General features: G+C 35.4%; 2 protein-coding genes across 5 annotated transcripts in view; one reads left to right on the forward strand and one right to left on the reverse strand.

The window, feature by feature from the left end:
* Positions 1–229: 229 nt before the first annotated feature.
* On the forward strand, positions 230–19,363 carry LOC141402532 (uncharacterized). Its single transcript, XM_073984031.1, has 2 exons — positions 230–1,988; positions 19,190–19,363. The coding sequence occupies exons 1-2, from the start codon at positions 284–286 to the stop codon at positions 19,279–19,281; spliced, it is 1,797 nt and encodes a 598-aa protein (XP_073840132.1). The 5' UTR covers positions 230–283; the 3' UTR covers positions 19,282–19,363.
* The window catches only part of LOC141402533 (plasma membrane ascorbate-dependent reductase CYBRD1), a 103,796-nt gene continuing 98,628 nt past the window's right edge, over positions 19,355–24,522 (reverse strand). For all 4 annotated transcript variants that reach the window (XM_073984033.1, XM_073984035.1, XM_073984036.1 and 1 more), the window contains 2 exons: positions 20,195–20,558; positions 19,355–20,130 (listed from right to left, as the gene is read on the reverse strand). In XM_073984033.1, coding sequence (XP_073840134.1) covers positions 19,965–20,130; positions 20,195–20,558 — 530 coding nt within the window. In that variant the 3' untranslated portion in view covers positions 19,355–19,964. The remainder of the gene's footprint in view (positions 20,131–20,194; positions 20,559–24,522) is intronic.

The following is a 24,522-nucleotide window of genomic DNA, read 5'->3' on the forward strand; positions in this document are numbered from 1 at the left end:
ATTTATATATTTAAAATTGGAATACATGACTATTTAAAATGTGCGTTTGCAATTATTTTTCTAAATAGCAAGACTTCTTACGAGACAGAATAAAATAAATCATCACTAAAACAATGTGACGATATTCTGGTGAGATTATTTGTGGTTTCTTGAAAAAAAAAAATAAATAAATAAATATTTACAATGGTTCATTTTATCACATTAGTGAATCAGTTGGTATCTACAAACCGATTCGACAAGTGTCTTTTTATTGTCTTAAAAAGAAAACAAAGCAGAACTAAAAATGGACCTAGGAAAATTATCCAATCCTATTCTCAATAACAGTCTTATATTAGAAAACATATTTCGATATCTCAAACTTAAAGATCATCTAAACCTGATTCATGTGTGCCAAGAATTTCGTGAAACCGTTGTTCAATTTCTATGGCGTTCCCGCTGCAAACACCTGAAGCTCATCCAACGAATTGAACATTATTTTGTTAATTTGAGTGATACAGAAATGTGTTGTATGAAAGAGAGGGGAATACGAGAGTTTTTGAAACTCAATCGCTACAATGTTCACAGGCTGGAGCTACGAAGTTGTACAAGTAGCTTCATATTTCGAATAATCGAAGATTTCGAAAATCTCACCTATTTGGATATGCTGCAGTGTAGAATTTCCAACAACACTTTGGAAATGATGGCTAGAAATTGCCGCACGTTGAGAACGTTAATATTAGACCGTTGTAACTGCACTCACTGTAATGAAGATTTGGTCTTGGGCCAAGAACTTAAAATAGAAACTTTAGCACGAATGCCTTCACTCCAAGAACTAAGCGTGTACACACGTTATACTTTGAAAGTGGACTATAAAGCAATAAAGAAAATCAGCGAACATTTAAAATTGACCAAATTATCATTACGTTCCTCCATAGTTTATGAAGAATCTGAAAACCGGAAAGATATGTCAACAAAGAATGCTTCACTCAATAACCTTCAGCATTTGGATATCGGAAGATTTTCAAATGGCAACGCGTGGTTATTGTTTGTACAATTGCACCTGCCGCTATTGGGCAATCTTCAATCTTTGTCCATATTTATTGATTTGGCCAATTGTGTGTTGATAACAGATGGTATTTTAAAGACAATTCAAGAGGCCTGTCCCAAACTACAAAAGCTCTCTTTCGAACAGTGTAAATTTCGCACGAATCGCTTTATTCTGCCACGATCTCTATTACATCTATCCTTGACATGGTGTTGGGGAGTAACCTGGCAACACTTTGCCGAAATCTTTCGTGAATATTTACTGGAAAAATTTGACTCCATTAACTGTTATTATGATGACCATGACGTGGATTTATTATACACATCGAACTCGCTCACCACTCTAACAATGGAAACATCAATTATTCCAGATTTTGTGGAATTGCTGAAAAATGAAAATAATTACGTTTTCCCACAAGTGACCACCTTCAATTGGCTCAATTCCAGTGAAAGCACTTACACACCACCCCAAGGAGTCTGCTATAATTTGTCAACAATTTTCCCCCAACTAAAGGTGTTAAACTTGGAACAGACCTTCATACCTCTTAAGGAATTTCAACAAATGTCTACCCTGCAAAGCCTTAGAATATCCATGTACGATAGCATGACATGGTCCTACATGCTGACACTTTTACAATCCACCAGCTTGCAGAGTTTAGTCATTGACATTCCTTCAAATCTCTGCACTCCCCTTTGTCCGATACTCATCACAAAACCGGAGTTACATTTTGCCACGACTCCTTTGCTGTTATCAAAAAGTTTGAAATATTTAGAAATTCCAGTGCAACTTTCTTGTAGATCTCTAGATTTTTGGCTTGATTTGCGTTCGAGGAATTCTGAAATGAAATTAAAATGTTATGCTCTCCACTTGAGTGAAATTACCCGGACTTTATTAAAAGCTTTGCTTAATCATCCAACGTTTGCAACATTATCAAAATACATCAATATTTGCAATAATGAAATTGGTAAGTCTGTCTATATTGTATAGTATTTCGACTATAAAAATCAACCATCACATCTAATGGACGGACAATAGTGCTGCTGAAAAGATCCAAAATTTTAACAAGTAACATGTGTGAAGGCCGCACCGAACTTTTTATACGCTCCACCACTAGTTGTGCTGAAGTAAAATAGGACAATTAGATTCATTTCGTTTATGAAAGTTCGAAGCTCTTCCGCCACGCTAACAGAGAAATTTGTGTAATACCAATGACACAACGATCTATTAGGAATATACCAAAATATGAAAATATAGGGACATTTTCTTTGTTACGTTACATTGACTACAGTAAACTTGTACAAGTTCCGATACAGGCGTATGGTCTTGTAGGGGTTCTAAATCTACAGAGTAGTTTTAGAGCCGAAATTAATTGTTGCCCAAAGTCGAACAACAACACTTTATTGAATATAGACAACACAACAAGTATTCAGGCGATACTTACGTGTTGCTATTGGGAAACTGGTGGTGTAGGTTAAATGAAACACTTAGTTTATCTTTATAGACGCAGGCGGTCTGAAACTTTGGTTTTATTTTATGGTTTATAATCTTTGCGGCAAAATTGCTGCTTCTGTTCTCAAAGCTTTACAGATGATTGTAGATGACATTTAGTGAGGAAAGTTTCTATATGACATTTGATTTGCCGCCAATAAATGGTTATTGTCGAGGTTGTCAATATGGTTACTCTAATTCTAATTGATGATAACCCCTGAACCTCGACATGCCGGGCCCCTTGCACGGGTGCAACTTATATTTATATGATGTTTTGCATCTATGTCGTTACTCTTGTTGATGAACTGCTGCCTGAACTGCTTGATGTTGTAATTTAAGATTCCTCATCTTCAGGTAATTAAAAGGTGTGGTTTTATGAGCTCCTTTCGACCAGTCAAAATTTTTGGAATCGACGTGGACGTGTGCTGCTCAAATGGCATCCATCTTTATAAAAGTAATAGACCATTTCACTGTGCTTTGGGTGGCGATGATTTAAAACCCCATACGGGTAGTGGATGTCGTGGAACTTCGGTATTTGGAGTTGAAGATCGGAAGACTCTCAAACAGACGCCAGTCATTGTTTATGATTATCTGCAAACTAAAACAGAAGCAAGCACACCATACTCCATATGGCATATTAATTAAAGTTAAAAGCAAAGATTTTATGACACTTTTCTGGCTAAAGTGAAACCATTTTTATGCAGATTCAGCTCGATATTTTCTTGTTACCACCTCTAGTGGCTACATATCTTCGTAAAACAATATTTCAATGGAAATTTTAATAAGTCTGTTTCTTATATTAAATGGACAATCTTTGACATTACTGATATTATCCATTGACATCTCAAAGTCTGTGTTATGCTTTTCTGGCTTAAGCGAAAACATTTTCTGTTAATAAACAATCAATTCTTAAAATCGTTATTAGAATAATAACCAGCTATCATATTTTTTAAGTGAAAAGTTTCTTGAGGCACCTCTAGTGACTCACAAATAAATTTGTTTTAGTCTTTTTTTAGGATCAATGCGAAACATTAACCATTCTGTTCATTTACATTTTTCTTTTGATTAGCCACCTCTAGTGACATTTTCTCCCGTTGAGGATCTACATTTAAAAGGCTGTTGTCTGCCAACCATAGTGGCTAATTGTTTTTTACTTGTTCTTTTGCATCCACCTATAGTGGTTTCATAATTCACTTTATTGAACTTATTTTTTATTTAGATGTCACCTCAAGTGACTTTTACTTCTTTCATACATTCTTCTCACTCAGGTGATTTGCCAAAACCTAACCACCAGTTAATGTGTCAACGACACTAGATCCGTTTGGAATCATTGTTGTCACAAGGGACAAGATAAACTATAATTTATATTCTTCATTAAATTATTCATACCTATATAACTTCAACTCTTTCTTTATTCTTCTTCATCATTTGTACACATACTGGTTCAATCGCCAATGAACATACAATATTTGGCTTTTATGCAATTCATCATTTCCAACATCACTTTTATCACTTTGTTAAAAAAATCATTTATCCAATTCTGACGATTGAAATTTTACTATTTGTTTCTTTTTAATTTTCCATGCCCTATTATCATTTTCAGATCATTTTGGCAAAATACTATAAATCATCTTGTTATGACATTCCAAATACAAGTATCAATACAGTCTAATGAACTTGTACTTTTAATATAAATCAATTCATTAACATAGTTCCACATCTCGAATTAGTAGAACATTTCTGCTGTTCAAGTCGAACAATACCCTTTTATTGTTTTACGTCTCTATTTGTTTTATTTGTCATACTTTCCATATTTTTGTTTTTATTTATGGGTCCATAGATATACCATCCAAAGATGGAATTTTGAGCTATCATGCTCCCAAGTACATTCCTTTTAGTTCCATTTAATATAATGGATGGTATCAAATCACTGCCGATTAATATATCAACTTGATCCGACTTTAGGAATCCTGGATCAGCAAGTTGTAAGTTGTCAACTTCTCTCATATTTAACATATTATGTGACTTAATTTGAATTGAACTAGTCACATTTTGCATTACTATGACATTTGCTTTTATATTGTAGTTACCCATATTTCCACACAAAGTAATGTTACACATTTCATTACTATGTGCAACCATAGAACCACTAAGTCCACTTATATTAACATTAGATTCTACTGTTCTAATACCGATTCGTTTCACTATTTTGTCTGTTATAAAAGATCGTTTAGATCCTGTATCAATTAAAGCTCTTACAGTGAAAGTTTTTCCGGCGTGTTTGATTTTTACAAGCGCCGTTGGTAACAAAACATCATCATCACTAATTGATAAATGCGTTTCTACATTAGAGCTTTGGGCGGCATTATTGGAAGTACAAGGCATGTCATCTGTCGTAACATGTGATATTGTTTGCCTACTTGCCTCCGATCGAGGACTTTGAGAACCACATGTTCGTGAGTTCGTACTCGTTGGAAATTGTGGCACATTCCCAATATGCAACTTTGTATGATGCTTCTTCTTGCAATATAAGCTTCTTCTTGCAATATAAGCATGAAACATTCTTGTGTGACATGTCCACTTTTAAGACAATTATTACACAAACAATTCTCACGTGAAAAATCAACTCTTTCATTCACTGACATATTATTAAATCTCCCACAGTTCTTTAGTATGTGGTTTTTACCACACATGACACATCCATTAGATGGTGTCGATTGCGCATTTCGATGCGCGGTAAAGCCCGATTCAAAATTGCTTGATGCTTCTTCACTTCTAAGACTATCGATTCGCTCTAGAACTCGATGTCTGTTTCTTAGAAACTCTTCCATTTGAGACCATTTGGGTAGCTCTGAATGTGATTCAAGAGACTGTTCCCAAAGGGTCAATGTTTCAACTGGAAGTTTGGTTAAACACAAATATATTAATATCGGATCCCATTGATCCACTTTTACATTGTGTGCTTTCAAAATAGCTAGACAGTCGCTAACTGTTGATTGTATTCTCTTGATATTTTCGCTGGATTCAACCTTTGCTGGCGAAAGATTGAATAAAATTTTCAATTGATTATCCACTAATACTCTTAGATTTTCGTACCGCAATGATAATGCTTCCCACGCTAACGAAAAATTTTGATCACATAAAGGGTAACGATCTACAATTCTTCCAGCTTCGCCCTTGGTTTTATTTTTCAAATAGTATAGTTTTTGGGCAGAAGTGAGTCTGGGATGATTACCATATATGGCCGTAAACATATCTCTAAATGTTGGCCATTCTTCATAACTTCCGTAGAAGTCTTGAGTGTCACAAGGTGGCACTTTTATACAAATTTCCGACATATCAAAAGCAGCTGAGCTGTGAAATGGTGACGGATTTGTAACATCGCCTCTAGCGGTATTATTCTGATTTTTATCTTTTCTATTCTTTAAAATTTCTAATAAATTGGCCTTTGTCGTTTGATAAATGTCTCTGACGGACTCAAACATTTGTTTGGCTTTCAATTTATATTTTTTCTCTTTCTCATCTTCTGTTGCAGTAAAAAAGACACATTCAAATGCACTGCGTACATTGTGGAAATCTTCATCAATCGATTCTATTTTCGTTTCTATTAAAGTATCCGAAAGATCTTTTTCTGGAGTATTTCCTAGTTTTCTGCAAGTTTGCATAAGGCTGTCGGTTTCGTATTCAAATTTAGCACAAGATATTGAATCCATTTTAATATTAATATTGATTTATTTACTTTTTTGTTTATATTTTTGAAATGTATTTATGGTATTGTATTATTTATTTTTTTTTATAAATTAATTGTTATTATTTATTGGTTATTATTATTTTATTTTTATACAATCAAACTTTAACTTTCAATTTATATTTATTATAAATAAATATATGAAGTTAATTCGGTAAGTTTTTTTTTTGCGTTTGATGTACAAACTTGGACTTTCTCAATAAAAAATTTAAATATTTTTAAATTTTTTTTGAAAAAAATTTATTTTTTATTTATTTAAGAATTTTTTATTATATTTTTTAATTTTTTTATATATTTTATATTTATTTTTATTGAATTTATTTATTTTTATATTAAATTATATGTTTTTTATTATTATATTTTACGGATTCACTAACCGTGCTATATTTGATACGTTACGTCAGCCAACTTTACGTTACGTCGTTAACTACTTTGATTTTCCAACACACCTAATGATCGATGTGGCAACAAATGAGAAGTGACAGATTGATCACACACAACATAAACGTATGGCAATACTCTGTTGCAAATAATAAAAGAAAAACAAAATAAAAACAAATGTAACAAAATGATGCGAAAAAGTGATGAGTGAAAATGATAATTGTATTATTTGAAAAAAATGATGTTAGTGTATTTGTTTTATTTGATAAATACACGCAAAATCTCTAATTCTCTCTTTCTATTCCAATTTCCACTCGGTATTTCTTGGTAGTGTATTGTGTACAACAATAATGCAAAGCGCCGCCACATTCAAACACTGAATATGGGCAGAAAATTTTAGATTTGTTTCATAAAATTTTTATGCAAATTTTATTCTTTTTTTTTGGCAAATCAGCCGGATCGTTTTTAAAGGCTCGAAGGACCATGTACAAGTTCCGATACAGGCGTATGGTCTTGTAGGGGTTCTAAATCTACAGAGTAGTTTTAGAGCCGAAATTAATTGTTGCCCAAAGTCGAACAACAACACTTTATTGAATATAGACAACACAACAAGTATTCAGGCGATACTTACGTGTTGCTATTGGGAAACTGGTGGTGTAGGTTAAATGAAACACTTAGTTTATCTTTATAGACGCAGGCGGTCTGAAACTTGGGTTTTATTTTATGGTTTATAATCTTTGCGGCAAAATTGCTGCTTCTGTTCTCAAAGCTTTACAGATGATTGTAGATGACATTTAGTGAGGAAAGTTTCTATATGACATTTGATTTGCCGCCAATAAATGGTTATTGTCGAGGTTGTCAATATGGTTACTCTAATTCTAATTGATGATAACCCCTGAACCTCGACAAAACTAATCTTTTAAATGACTTCACATCGAGCGGTATCGTAGTACCTTCCAATCTCAGAATCCGCAATCTATATTAATAAAAGAGTAAAGTGATTGACTCACAGACGAAACGGATGAAGGTAGAATCTTGAAATTTTGGATGAGGGTCAGTCTTGGTCCGAAGGTCCCAGATATGGCTGGGTTTTTGGAAATTCGTACGGGAACGGTACGAAAAGTACTATAAGGTACTAAATATGGTACCGTTTGTATTTGACAAACCGGTAGAGCTAGAACTTTGAAATTTCGAATGAGGGTCACAAATGAAGTGTATGATAGATGTACCAACGGGTTTTCAGAAATTCGTACTAAAAGTGTGCGAAAAGTACTAAAATGTACTAAATTTGGTTCCATTTTGTATTATGTGAACGGATAGAGCTAGAAACTTGAAATTTGAATGAGAATAAATATTGAGATGTAGGTTTGCCATGAAGTGGGGGTTTTGCAAATGTATACACATGTACTAAATGGTACTAAATTTGGTACGACGTGAATTTGGATGAACGGATAGAGCTGGAATCCTGAAATTTTGAATTAAGATTGCTGTTGAAGTGTAGGATTGAGATATAGAGGTAGTTTTGGAAATGCATACCTATGTATGTGTAAGATAAGTACTAAGTGGTACTAAATTTGGCACAATTTGGATTTCGGCGAACGGATAAAGCAGGATTTCGGAAATTTGGAATTTAGATTACAGTTGGAGTGTAAATTTGGGATATGGAGGTAATTTTGGAAATTCGCACATATGGGTACGAAGAGAACTAAATTTGGTAAAATTTGGATTTGGGTGAAAATTCGTTCTTATACATACGTAAAGTACAAAATGGTACTAAATTTGATGCAATTTGGATATGGATGAACGGATAGAGCTGGAATCCTTAGATTTGGAATTAATATTGCAGTTGGAGTGTAAGTTTGAGATATGGTGGTAATTTTCGAAATTCGCACATATGGGTACGAAGAGAACTAAATGGTACTAAATTTGGATTTGGGTGAACGGATGGAACTGGAATCCTGAGATTTGGAATTAAGATTACCAGTTAGGAGTGTAGGTTGAGATATGGAGGTAGTTTTGAAAATTCGTACATATGGGTACGAAAAGTACAAAATGGTACTAAATTTGGTGCAATTGTGCTTGGGTGAACGGATAGAGCTGAAATCCTCATATTTGGAATTAAGTTTAATTTTGGAAATTCGTACATATGGGTACGTAGAGTACTAAATGGTATGAAATTTGGTTCCTATTTTGCGCCTTTTTATAGTTGTTATTAATTGCCGGCTTATATTCATCCTTCTTAGTACTTCGTCATTAGAAATTGTCGCAGTCCATGGTATTTTCAGTACTCGCCGGTAAATCCATATTTCAAAGGATTCCAATTTTCTTTCATCAGAGGATTTGAGCGTCCAAACTTCTGTTCCATATAACAGCACCGACCAAACATAACATTTTATAAAACGTATTTTTGTTGTCATGTTTATGTCATGAATTTTCAGGGTTTTACTATATTTATCTCTCTCTTTATCTCTATTCGACTTTTTATTTCTTTCGAGGGATCCCATTGGTCGTTTATTAACATCCCAAGATATTTAAAGGTTCTCACTCTTTCTATTTCTGTACCTTGTACTTTTATGTTCACCTCAGCATGGGGATTTTTTCTGCTAATGATCATGTACTTGGTCTTCTTCATGTTGATTTTAAGACCATATTTCTCACTTACACGTGCCAGTTTCTCTACTAGTTTTTGTAGACCGGATATGCTCCCTGCCAGTAACGTAGCATCGTCCGCATACCTTATATTGTTGATTAGTTTCCCATGAATTCTGATTCCCACGTTTTCTCCTTCGAGTGTTTCTTGGAATATTTTCTCTGAATACACGTTGAATAACAGGGGAGATAAAAGGCATCCCTGTCTAACACCCCTTGATATGGTAATTTCTTTTGTGGGTTCTCCACTTACGTCAATTCGTGCGGACTGATTCCAATAAAGACTTTTAATGCACTGGAGTTCGTTTTCTGGTATTCCAATAGTATTCAAGATTTCTATTAATTTGTCATGTTTGACGGTGTCGAATGCCTTTTCATAGTCAATAAAACACATGAACACATCCTTCTGGACATCTCTACATTTCTGTGTTACAACTTGAATGCAGTATAATGCTTCTCTTGTGTCCATTCCTTCTTTAAACGTATTTCCCATGTGTGCTTCACATGTAGTATATATTCTGCTATGAATTATTTTTAGAAATATCTTCAAAGCATGACTCATTAAGCTAATGAGTCTGAAGTCACTGCATTTCTTTGCATTATTTATCTTGGGAATTGCGATGAAGGTGGATTTGAGCCATTCTTCTGGATAGTGCCCAGTGTTATATATGTGGTTAAAAAGGTTGATTAATAGTTGTACGTTATTGGAATCAACAAGCTTCAGCTTCAATTCTGATGGGATTTCATCCGGTCCTGTAGCCTTTTTATCTTTCAAGGATTTTATAGCGCATTCTACTTCGTTCCGTGTTATAGGCATTCCCCTTCTTGAAATTTGCAAAACCTCTCCATAAGGTGATCGTTCGTTATCAGTAAGAAGATTGGTAATGTATTCCTCCCATATCTGCTTCTTTCCATCCAAGTCAAAGACAGCTTCATTGTTTTCGTTAATTAAAACTGGATTAGATATTTTCTTTCTATATACACCGACGGATTCCTTTAGTTTCTTGTGGAGGTTGAAATCATCATGTATACTTTGTAAGAATTCAATTTCCTGGCATTTGGCATTCAATAGAGCATTTTTGGCTGATCGGGTCGCGGATCGTATTTCCCTGTTTATCTCCCAGTATTTTTCATAATTTTTATTTTTGTACTTTCTTCGTTCATTCCAGTCGTTCTTTGCAGTCGTGTTTATAACATCTTTCACCTTGTTCCACAATGTGTGCACATTTTCTTCATTCAACTGTTGTAATTGTCTATTAATATTGTTTTGTAGCTCGTTTTTAATTGCCGAGTCTTTAAGTTTTTCTATATTCAGTTTATTTTGAGGCAGTTTTGTCCGATTCGATGCAAGTTTAATTCGTATATTTGCGAAGAGTAAGTTGTGGTCCGATGGCACATCTGCTCCTGGATATGTCGAACATTTTGTAACACTGGAGAAATATCTTTTATTTATTAGAATGTAGTCTATTTGGTTTCTCGCAATTTGGTTTTCATTGTCCTGTGGGGATTTCCAGGTGTATAGCCGTCTGGGATGTAGGGAAAAACACGTATTGCTCACTTTCATACAATATTCCTGACAGAATTGCACTAGTCTATCTCCTCTATCATTTCGTTCGCCCAGGCCATATTTTCCCGTAATATTTTTAACTTCTTGGTTTCCGACCTTGGCATTAAAGTCTCCTTGTATTATTGTTATTTCATGTTTTTTTGTCATCTTTAATAACTGCGCTATATCATTATAAAATTCTTCAACTTTTATCAACATTGTCCTGTCTGACATTGGAACAAATCCCGTGACACATGCCGCTATATGATTTTTAACAATAATACATACTCCTCTTCTGTGAACACCCATCTGGTTTCCTGAATGATACACCGTCATTTTTTGATCTGAAATCACCGCATTCCGTCCACCATGTTTCGTTGATACCTAAGATATCAATTTGGAGTCGGTTCATCCAAGTTCCAATTACAAGTTTTTGTTCAGTTTTGCCTCCGGGGATTCTTAGCACCCTCCTTTGGCCGGAGACTGAGGGCCGTTTGTTTTGCGTTGTATTGTTCATGTTTTGTACGATTTTCAAGGGATTATATCAGTGGTTTCCCCTTGCCTTCTGATGGGTTTATAGTTTCCTTCTATATTTCAGCCGCCCCACTGGAGTACAGACGCTGCTTGCTGCCGCCGAATCTCGATCAGATGCTGCCTTTTTCCCTTTTTTTTGGTTCGCCCGCATATTTTATTTTTGCGGTACTCGCCACCCACCACCTGCGGAGGCGTCCGATGGGAGAAAAAAAGAAGAAGAAAAAACTCCGCACGGATGGTACCGTTCAAAGGGAACTATATCAACACTTGGAGCTATGCTGACAAATTTCGGGGAGAAAGTTTTGTAGCCCCAAAGAAGACCAAATACCAAATTTCAGTCATTTCGGTAGTAAAGGGTGTTTTTTAAGCCCGATAGAACTTGAAATTGTAAAAAATAACACAAAAAATTAAATTGTAATCAAAAATTTTTTTTATTCGAAAGATCAATACGTGACATTAACATTTGAAAATGATTTCGGGCATATGGGCACCGCGGCTGTTCTTGACGAAGTGCATTCTGGACGTTCAATTTTTGGCCACTTTTTCGAGCACTGCTGGCCGTATGTCACGAATAACACGAACAATGCTGGCCTCCAAGGCATCAATTGTTGCTGGTTTATCAGCATAAACCAGTGGCTTCACGTAGCCCCACAGGAAATAATCGAGAGGTGTCAAATCGCACGACCTTGGAGGCCAATTGACAGGTCCACTTCTCGAAATCAACTTATCGCCAAATTGTGATTTCAATAAGTCGATGGTTGCGTTCGCCGTATGGCACGTAGCGCCGTCCTGTTGAAACCACATCTCCTCCGGATCAATGTCATCCATATTTTCAAACAAAAAATCATTGATCATGGTGCGGTAACGATCTCCATTGACCGTAACGCGAGCTCCGGCCTCATTTTTGAAGAAATAAAGTCCGATGATGCCACCAGCGTGAAAACCGCACCATACGGTGCATTTTTCTGGATGTAATGGAGTCTGTAGGGTCTCTTGTGGATTGGTCTCACTCCATATGCGGCAATTTTGCTTATTAACAAACCCGTTAAGCCAAAAATGCGCCTCATCGCTGAACACAATTTTGCGATAAAACAACGGGTCATTTGCCAACTGCGTTGCGCGAATCGACGACTGATTTTCAAAGTAAATTTGTATAATTTCATAGCGTTGTTCAAGCGTGAGTCTATTCATGATGATTTGTCAGAGTATACTGAAACAAATAAAAAAAAAGTTTCATCAAAATTTAATTTTTTGTGTTACTTTTTACAATTTACAGTTCTATCTAGCTTAAAAAACACCCTGTATAATGTGGCTAAAAACCTTTAAAATACCGAAAATCGGGAGGTACCGTTCTATGGAGGCTATATAAACACGTAAACCTGTACTGACAAATTTCGCGGAGAAAGTTTTGCAGCCTTAAAGAATATCAAATACCAATCAATTTCGGTAAGAATGTGGCTAAAAACTTTGAAAATTCCGAAAATCGGGAGGTAACCTCCTAGGGCGGCTATTCAAAAATATAAAAGACCCTATACTGACAAATTTCGGGGAGAAAGTTTTGTAGCCCCAAAGAAGACTAAATACTAAATTTCAGCCTTTTTGGTTAGATAATGTGGTAAAGCCTTCAAAATACCCAAAATCTGGAGGTATCGTTCTATGGGGGCTATACCAACCCGTGGGCCTGACAAATTTCGGGGAGAAAGTTTTGTAACTCCAAAGAAAGCTAAATGCAGAATGTCAGCCATTATGGTTGGATATTGAGGTCACAACCTTCAAAATGAATATGTTTACATATATTGATAATTACACTGTACAACACAGGCAGATTGTGAAAGAGGACCGAAATATCGAAGACACTTGTATCGGCGTTTTGAAAGTTTACGTCGGGAAGTACCCTAAATGCGTGGGGAAAGTTTCCCCTATTTGTACATTTTTGGAAATATTTGAGTTAGGATTCCCTGTTAAGTTATGATTCCGTTAAATTTTATTTGTTTGGGTACCAACTTATGTTTATGTTAGAACATATTTTAATATGGGTGGGAGAGGATTTTTTTTCGAAGAGATTAATAGCAGGGCTCTCGCGGCTGCGGAATGCTGTTTTATAATAAAGAGCTGTGTGTATGGTGTAACAGAAGACGCAGAAGCGAAGACAGGAGGGTAAAAAAGTTTGTTTTTTGGTGGTGTGTATGCGGCCAAACACGTGTGTTTCGTGCTTTGTTGTTGTTAACCAACGTAGCAAGCGAAGATGAAGAAAATGGTATGAATTATGTTGTTCTTTTTTCTTCAGTTTTCTAAATACAATCGTTGAATAAAGACGGTAAATTGAGTGAATAAATCAGTGTTTTGTGTTTTCTTAAAGAAATAGTGCTTCTTAGTAAATTAAATTCCCAATAATGTGTTTGTTTTTACAGTGTTTTACTTAACTTGCTCTGGTGTCCGTTTAGTTCAAATCTCATTTTGAACACAGTTGCAGTTGACCACACACTTTTCAGATTTGGATGACAATACATGAATATGAAATTAAAACAAAGATTGGTACATTTTACAGTATTTTAACGGTGTTTTATTTAACTTGCATTTCAAATCCGGTAACTCATTTTTGACACAGTTGCAGTTGACAATCGAACTAAAACTTTGCCCACTTTTCGGATTTGGATGACAATACATGAATATGAAATCAAAACCAATATTGGTCCATTTTTATCGGTTTTACAGTGTTTTTACGGTGTTTTATTTAAATTGCATTTCAAATCTGTTATCTCAATTTTGACACAATTGCAGTTGACCAATCGGACTAAAACTTTGAACACTTTTCAGATTTGGATGACAATACATGAATATGAAATTAAAACAAAGATTGGTTCATTTTACAGTGTTTTAACGGTGTTTTATTTAACTTGCATTTCAAATCTGGTAACTCATTTTTGACACAGTTGCAGTTGACCAATCGAACTAAAACTTTGCACACCTTTTAGATTTGGATGACAATACATGAATGTGAAACCAAATCCAATATGGGTCCATTTTTTCCTATAGCCCCCATATAGCGGTACCACCCGATTTAGTTCAAATCTAGTAACTCATTTTTAAGGCAGTTGCAGTTGACCCATCGAACTGAAACTTTGCACACTTTTCAGATTTGGATGACAATACATGAATATGGGCCCATTTTTTCCTACAGCCTTCATATAGCGGTACCACCCGATTTCAGGTATTTTGAGGATTTTATTTTCATTTTTGCCCAAATTAGCTATCATTTGGCATTTGGGATTTCCATTGATACAGACATTTCCCCACCAAAAATTGTGTCCAGGTTTTGGTATAGCCCCCGTATAGCGGTACCACCCGATTTCAAGTACTATGAGGATTTTATCTTCATTTTTAGGCCGAATTGGCCGTAACTTGGCAATGGGACCCCCCCATTTCACAGTGCATGCGCCTAACGACAAAAATCAAAAAATTCATGACATCGTTTTAAAAATATAAAAATGAAAAATCGCTTCAAAACTTTCCAAATTTTTCGAAACTCAACTTATTTTTACCATTTTTCGCGATTATCAAGAGAAAAAGCCTGACAAACATGACTAATTTTGAAGGAAAAATTGTATTTAAAAATAAGAAAAAATTTGTATGTTCTAAGCAAATTTATGAAACAAAGGACTATTATTAACGCCTTAACTTAAGTTGAATCATTTAGTACATTGCCTTAGCTTCATTTTTATACCCTCCACCATATGGAGGGTATAATTAAATTTGTCATTCCGTTTGTAACACATCGAAATATTCGTCGGAGACCCTATAAAGTATATATATTATTGATCAGCATAAAATTCTATGTCGATTTGACCATGTCCGTCTGTCCGTCCGTCCGTCCGTCCGTCAGTCCGTCCGTCTGTCTGTTGAAATCAAGATAAAGCTCGCAATTTTAAAGATAGAGAGTCAAAATTTGGTACAGAAGTTTTTATTACTTGCAGGATGGTTGGTATTGAAAATGGGATATATCGGTCCACGTTTTGATATAGCCCCCATAGAACGGTACCTCCCGATTTTCGGTATTTTTAAGGTTTTAGCTTCATTATCCTATCAAAATGGCTGAAATTTGGTACGTAGTCTTCTTTAGGGGTATAAAACTTTCCCCCAGAATTTTGTCGGTATCGGTCCACACCTTCATATAGCCCCCATAGAACGGTACCTCCCGATTTTCGGTATTTTTAGGGTTTTAGCTTCATTATCCTACCAAAATGGCTGAAATTTGGTACGTAGTCTTCCTTAGTGGTATAAAACTTTCCCCCAGAATTTTGTCGCTATCGGTCCACACCTTCATATAGCCCCCCTAAAACGGTACCTCCCGATATTCGGTATTTTTAAGGTTTTAGCTTCATTATCCTACCAAAATGGCTGAAATTTGGTACGTAGTCTTCTTTAGGGGTATAAAACTTTCCCCCAGAATTTTGTCGGTATCGGTCCACACCTTCATATAGCCTCCATAGAACGGTACCTCCCGATTTTCGGTATTTTGAAGGTTTTAACTTCATTATCCTACCAAAGTGACTGAAATTTGGTACGTAGTCTTCCTTAGGGGTATAAAACTTTCCCCTAGAATTTTGTCGGTATCGGTCCACACCTTCATATAGCCCCCATAGAACGGTACCTCCCGATTTTCGGTATTTTGAAGGTCATAGATTCATTATCACACTGAAATGGCTGAAATGTGGTACTTAGTCTACGTTGGTAGTATAAAACTTTCCCCCAGAATTTTGTCGGTATCGGTCCATGCCTTCATATAGCCCCCATAGAACGGTACCTCCCGATTTTCGGTATTTTGAACGTTGTGGCCTCAATACTCCACCGAAATGACTGAAATTTGGTATTTAGACTTCGTTGGGGGTACTCAAACTTTCCCTTTAAATTTGTCGGTATAGGTCCACGCCTTCATATAGCCCCCATGGAAAGGTACCTCCCGATTTTTCGTATTTTGAAGGTTGTGTCTTCAATATTCCACCAAAATGGCTGAAATTTGGTATTTAATCTGCAATGTGATATAAAACTGTTCGCCAGAAATATGTCTGTACAGGTCCACGCTTTCATATTGCCCCACGTTTCGATATAGCCCCCATACAACGGTACCTCCCGATTTTCGTAATACTGAAGATTGTGACGTCAATATCCAATCAAAATGGCTGAAATTCGTTATTTCGTCTTGCAAGAGTTATAAAATATTCCAGAAGAGTATTATCAGTATAGGTCCACGTCTTCCTATATCCCCATAGAAGCGTACTTCTTGATTTTCGGTATTTTTTATGTTTTAGCCATATTCTCTTGCCGAAATATAGGAAATTTGGTATTTAGTCTTCTTTGAGCCTAAAAACTTTCCGTCAGAAATTTGTCGGTATAGATCGACGTTTTGAAATAGCCCATATAGAATGGTGCCTTACATTGTTTTACCGAAATTGCTGAAATTTAGTATTAAGTCTTCTTCATACACGAAAGGAAACTAATTATTCCATTTTACTTCAATACAACTTGTGGTGGAGGGTATAACAAGTTCGGACCGGCCGAACTTAATTCCGTTCTTACTTGTTCTAGTTATGAAAATTCTTCTAAATTGCAAGGGTTGCCATATATTTTTGTTATAATATCGGTCAAAATGAAAATATTTAATATAGTTGTATGGATTTCCTTAAAGTTTAAGTTACTTTCCAAAAATTCGCAAGAATGGCCACTAGTACCAAATTAAACCCTAGCGCCTGTTGATTTCAAAACTGTATTGACTTTTTACGGAAATTTGCGGTTTTGGCAGTTATGACCAAAAGTTTAACTCCCGTTTTTAGTTCCTGAATTTATATTATTTGGAATATTTTTAAGTAATTTTACTATCCTTTCTTACACTTAGTTTCATTAAATCTTATAAAGTACGAAGAAAAGGATGGTAACTTTATATGGAGGCTGTGGTCAAAAGTGGACCGATATGAAATTTCTTTATAAGATGGAGTTCTGAAGTCTTCGTATAAGAACATATTCGCTTAGAATATTTGGTTGAAATCTGCCTAAATAATTCGATATAAAAATCATATAGGGCGTATACCAAATAATGGACCAGTACTGACAATTTCATACCGCCATTTCGGTGAGATTTTTAGACCACAAATCCTTGTATATATTTTGCATATGATTTTGCATATGCTCATTTTATGCAAATATGTAAAAATATGCACGATATGCAAAATATTCAAACATTTCTGGGCCTAATTCGTTTTATTTTTTATTCGAGTTTCTGTCTAATCAGATTTTCTCTACGACCATCCTAACCATATATGCATTTACATAGGATAAAGGATACAAAATATTTCTTGTATATAAATGTTGATTAAGGAAGCTCTTTCCGCAATAATTGTCTGAATATTTTATAAACATTTTTTTACGAAATCTTTATAAATAAAAATCAAAAGTCGTTCGTTGGTATGGCCATAACCGTACTTAGGTTTTTGTGCAAAGAAAATTTGACCACGCCACTTTTACGCCCACTTTTCTCCCATTCTTATTGAACCGCTTTTTCTGAATTTTGTTGAATTGCGGATGGGGCGGGGTACATCCCCTATACCCGGTTTCTTTAAAAATACTTTATCTTTATAAATAAAAATCAAATGTCGTTCGTTGGTAATGGCATCAGTTGAGAACGGTTGGACCGATTTGGATAATTCTTTTTTGAAATGTTCGCCATAACCCAACTTAGGTTTTTATACAAAGAAAAATTGTCCACGCCTTCTTTTACGTTCACCTGTTTTTAAATTTTTAATTTTAATCCTTTCTACAAAAACTACTGAACTGATTTTCCTGAAATTGTCATGGAATGTACAGGGATGGCCCCCGGTGAAAATAGGCTACATATTTTGTTGAATTCGGAAGAGGCGGGGTACTTCCTCTATACCTTATTTCTTTAAAAATGCTTTATTTACAATAATTACGAATGTATCGGTTTGGAAATTAATTTGCGAGACAATTGTGGTTGTGTTTTCGACCTTTCCCACTTTTTTAGGACCCAAGGGCTTGACCGCGCCCACTCTTTTTACATCTACAAAACTACTGAACCGATTTTCCTGAAATTTTCAGGGAATGAACAGGGATGGCCTACGATGAAAATAAGATGCATATTTTTTTGAATTTCGAAGGGGCAGGGTACTTCCTTTTGCCATATTTAAAAAAAAACACACACACTATAAAAATCAAATGCCGTCATAACCCAACTTAGGTTTTTATAGAAAGAACATTTTAGCACGCCCACAATTTAAATTTTTTCTGCAAAAACTACTGAACCGATTTTGCTGAAATTGTCAGGGAATGTAAAGGGATGGCCTCCGAACATATTCAATTCAATTCCAGAGAAGGCGGGCATCAGCAATGAAAAACTAAAGTTTCAATAAGCGGAAGAATTCGACTTAAACATTTTTTCAACATTTATAATTAGATCGCTTTAGGATGAAGACAGATGACATGGACGACAAAAAATCCTAAACAGAATCAATGGTCGAACAATTCGACAATGTCCGTAGGAGAAAAGAAAGGTTACAGACATAATCTGTTGATAAAATTAAAATTCTCCTCGGTTTGACATAGGATCGTAGAAGTGAGGTAGAAAATACCTATTTTTCAATTGTTAGTTCATAAAGTCCATAAAAAGTTGTCATTAAAACTCATTACAACGGGCCAGCAATGCGGACCGGGGTCTGCTAGTATTCGATAAATATTTAGAATGCAAAATATGTTTTGACCAAGCTTTTTACGCTCTAAAAATAAAATAATCTATTCGTTTCTTTTACAGCATGCAGTGAACTTCGCAAACGCCTTACGAATATTATGTATGACTACGAATTCAACTGTGACACCAAGGGACAATATTTTATCATAATATGATGAGATCTCAACAAGGAACCCGGATTAAAATTATATCTCAAGTAATTCACAATGAAATGTAAAAATAAAAAACTTCTATATAAAAAAAGTTTATTCGTTGTTGTGTATAGATAAATATAATTTAATAACATTTATTTAATAATTGTATATTGGCATTAATACATACAGATATACATACATATAGACAGATATTATTTGGTTAATTGTAGACTGATATTTTAGTACAGATTTATTTTTTTTTTTTGGTGTAAGATTTTATTTCTTTTGGGGACCAGGATAACAATAATTTCAATATTATTTATTTATATTTTTTGTTGTAACAGTTTCTACTCCTCATGGTTGTGCTGGTACTTGGGTAACACATACATTCATACATATGTAATTAAATCAAAGAAATAAGAAAAAAAAGCTGTTTCCTATTTCGTAGCACCACAATTCTCAATTTGCACCATAATATTCAAGCCTTTCGAAAAACAAATTGTTTCCACTTTGTCAGCAATTGGTTTCATAACTTATTATAGTTGTAAAAAATATAGTTTTAAGACATCACAATGTAATAAAAATAATAATAAAAATTTGAGCTTAAAGTTTTGTGACATTGTTTTAGATTTGTTTTTTTTTTCTGTATATAAAACTAAATAAAGTTGTAAAACAAGAATATACACCTCTGAAACTTAAACGCCTTATTCAGCAGCACCTGTCAAGAGTACCGTATCCTCGGGGATTGGTTTTCGCTTATAGGCTGGATTAGTTGCCAAATATACCACCAAACCACCAAAGATCACATACAAAACACCGCAGAGGTTAACCATAACAGCAGAACTTGGTAATTCGGAATAAGATTTGCCCCTGCAAATATAAACGAGAGTTTAAATAGTTTCAATAAATTATGAAAAAAATACTCTATACTCACAATGCGAATATGGCCTTTTCCGTTATGCCCATGCATGCCGCAGCTATCGACAGCACAAAACCAAACAATCCAAAGTAAACGTGTAGGGGCATCAAAGCGGCTCTAAACGATTCCTTAGCACCCGGAGCCAAATATGCCATGAAGCCAATTACATACTGCAGCGAGAAAATCAAGACTGCCGATAAACCCAACCATGAATGCAACGAATACATATTCGGTATTGGTGTCTCGGCCAAATTATGAGAATCGAAAACAGTTTTCAATGCGATCACAGTAAATACGAATGCACCCATATGTAGAGCGGCATGTGTTATTTTCAAAGTCTTTTTGCGTAGGGTGCGGAAGCCACGATACACCAAAATAGCTGTAAAAATTAAAAAAGTATAGCGATTATTTCAAATTCATTATTTTTTAAATTAATAAAAAGCAATTTTATATTGTAAAAAAAACACTCAAACATTATCTTTAAACAAAAAATGCCGCTAAATTGCGTTCCTTTTAAAAACTTCTTACACGATAAATTTAGGCGAGTAAAAGTGGCTTCTGATTGGCTGATTTATTGATTTTGACATTTCTTGTAGATGTATTGATGTTTCTGTTATTATTCCGTTCCCGTACCAAATTTTTACGAGGAACTCATTGCTGACCGTTTGTTCTTTTGCTAGTTTTACTATCAAACAAGTAAGAACGGCGTTAAGTTCGGCCGGGCCGAACTTTTTATATCCTCCACGACGAACTGTATTAAAGTGAATAAGAACAATTATGGCCTGTTTCACTATCTCGAACGAAAAACACCTAAACTTTGGTTTTCATAGCAATATTGACTTTGTGTTTGCTTTAAAACAACTACAAAATTTAAAAACCATACAAGAGTTTAGTTGTTTTTCTTTCGTTTTCATTTTCGTTCGACATAGTGAAACAGGCTGTTAGTCGCCGTTCGTTTATGAAAATACTAAGCTCTTCCCCTTCCAACTGATAATACACTCTTCAAAATCGTTCATATGTAAAGTGCGTCATCGTAGTTCTATCCAAAACATGGATCAATATTTACAATTTCCCGAGTAGAGTTTTTGAACTCCTGGCAACACACAATATTAAATAAAAGTAATCTCGGTTCGAAAATTTTACAAAAAAACTAGTAACAAGAACAATTAATTTCCTTTCGTTTATGATGTAGACTATATACCAAATTTAAGCACGTTCGGTAAAAAAATATGGCTAACCTTCAAAATGCCGAAATTCGGGAGGCACCGTTCCATGCTGGCTATGTCAAAACGTCGATCCATTCCTAAAAATTTATGGCGGAAAGTTTTTAGACTCAGAGAAGACTGAATACCAAATTTCCGATATTTCGGTAAAACATTCAAAATACCGGAAATCAAGAGGTACGCTTGTATGGGGGATGTAGAAACCTGCGGACCAATACCGATAATTCTCTTCTGGAATATTTTATAACTAAATAACAAATTTCAGACTTTCGGTGGGATATTGGCGTCACAACATTCAGAATTACGAAAATCGAGAGGTACCGTTATATGGGGGTTATATCGAAACGTGGACCTATACCTAGAGATGGACAGTGGGTAAATACCCAATGGGTAAATACCCGGTAAATTGGGTAAATACCGGGTAAATACCCATTTGTGGGTATTTATTTTGGTATTTACTATATTGAATCGCTAATACAACATCTTAGACCCTATTTCTGGGTTTAGGTTATGAAATCGATTCAAAATGGATAGTTTTACAATACTTTAAACAAGTGGGTAAATACTTGGGTAAATACCCGAGTATTTACCCAAGTGTTGGGTAAAAACTTATTAACTGCCGAACCACTTGACGTAGGCTGACAAAATTTGGCTCAAATCTTACTTATGTCAAGAGAATATCTAGCATTGAAAATTGGGTCTCTGGGTCCATGTTTTGATATCGTCCCCATATAACCGTACCTCCCGATTTAAGGTATTTTTTGTCTATTTGCCTCATTGTACAATCATAGTGGCTGAAATTTGGCACAATGAGTTATCAATATGTAGAAAATATCCTTGCCAAAATTTGTCAACATAGGTCCACGTTTTCTAATAGCCCTCATATAAGGGTACCCCGATTTCGAGTATTTACCCAAATGTTGGGTAAAAACTCTTTAACTGCCGAACCACTTGACGTAGGCTGACAAAACTTGGCATAAATCTTACTTATGTCCAAAGAACTTTTGGAACTGAACATGGGGTCTCTGGGTCCATGTTTTGATATAGCCCCCATATAGCCGTACCTCCCGATTTAAGGTATTTTTCACCTATTAGCCACATTTTACAACCAAATTGGCTGTAATTTGGAACAGTGAGTCCTCAATGAGTATAAAATATCCTTGCAAACATTTGTCAACGTAGGTCCACGCTTTCTTATAGCCCCCATACATGGGTACCCCGATTTCGAGTATTTACCCAAATATTGGGTAAAAACTCTTTATTTGCCGAACCATTGGCGTAGGCTCACAAAATTTGGCTAACAACTTTCTTATATCAATAGTATTAAAGGTATGGAAAATGGAGTCCCTGGGTCCATGTTTTGGTATAACCCCCATATAGCCCTACCTCCCGATTTAAGGTATTTTTCATCTATTAGCCAAATTTTACAACCAACTTGCCTGTAATTTGGCACAGTGAGTCCTCAAGGAGTATAATATATCCTTGCACATATTTTTCAACGTAGGTCTACGTTTTCCTGTAGCCCCCATATAAGGGTACCCCGATTTCGAGTATTTACCCAAAAGTGGGTAAAAACTCATTAACTGTCGAAGTTCTGTTGACATAAGAAAGATGTAAGCCAAATTTTATCAGCCTACGTCAAGTGGTTCGGCAGTTAATGAGTTTTTACCCAACACTTGGGTAAATACTCGGGTATTTACCCAAGTATTTACCCACTTGTTTCAAGTATTGTAAAACTATCCATTTTGAAACGAATTTACAACCTAAACCCAGGAATAGGGTGTAAAATGTTGTATTTGCTATTCAATATAGTAAATACCCAAATAAATACCCACAAATGGGTATTTACCCGCTATTTACCCACCGTGTGGGTATTTACCGGGTAAATACCCGGTAAATACCATCTCTACCTATACCGACGAATTTCAGTCAGAAAGGATTTTACCTCCAACAAAGACTAAATACCAAATTTCAGCCATTTCGTTGGGTTACTGTGGCCCCAACCATTAAAATATCGAAAATCGGGATGTACAGTTCTATGGGGGCTATATAAAGGCGTGGACCTATACCGACAAATTTCTGGGAGAAAGTTTTATACCCCCAATGAAGAGTATGTACCAAATTTCAGCCATTTCGGTGTGATAATGAGACTAAAACCTTTAAAATAACGAACATCGGGTGGTACCGTTCTATGGGGGCTATATAAAGGCGTGGACCTATACCGATAAAAACCTTCAAAAAATTTCAAATAATGGCTATGCTTATATTGGGGCTATACAAAAACCTATACTGTCTGATTTTTTTGCAAGGGATGTACTGTACCTGTGTAACTATCTTGTACCTTTAGCGAAGACTAAATCCCAAATTTCAGTTATTCCGTTTGAATAATGTGACCCAAACTTTCAAAAAACCGAAAATTGGATGGTACCGTTCTTTGGGGGCTATATGAAGATGAGGGCCTATACCGCAAAATTTCTGGTGGAAAGATTTACGCCCCCAACGAAGACTTAATACCACATTTTGCCGATATTGAAGCCAAAATCTTCAAAATTCTACGGGAGCAATACCGACAAATTTCATTAAGTCCACAATCTTCACATTACATACCGAAAATCGGGAAGGTTTAATACCCCCAACGAATACTAAATAAAAAATGTCAGCCATTTCTGTGGAATATTGAGGCCACAACCGTCAAAATACGGAAAATTGGGAGGTACTGTTGTATGGGCGCAATATGAAGGCATGGCCTATACCGACAAATTTCAGGTAGAAAGACTAAATACCAAATTTCAAGCTTTTGGATGGGATATTGAAATCACAACTTTCAAAATACCGAAAATCGTGAGGTACCGTTCTATGGGGGCTATATGAAGACGTGGACATAAAGTTTTGTACCCCCCAAAAGAAAACTAAATACCAAATTTTACTTTAATTTAACACTAAATTTTAGCAATTTCGGTGCGATATTGAAAACACAACCTTCAAAATACCGAAAATCCTGAGATACCGTTCTATGGGGCTATATCAAAACGTGGACCGATATAGCCCATTTCCAATACCAAGGGTAAAGAAACTTCTGTACCAAATTACAAAGACCTATCTAAAAATTGAGAGCTGTAT

The sequence above is a fragment of the Musca autumnalis genome, unplaced genomic scaffold (genome assembly GCF_047663935.1).
Source record: "Musca autumnalis isolate F117 unplaced genomic scaffold, ASM4766393v1 scaffold_4, whole genome shotgun sequence".
In the NCBI taxonomy this organism is placed as follows: Eukaryota; Metazoa; Arthropoda; class Insecta; order Diptera; family Muscidae; genus Musca; species Musca autumnalis.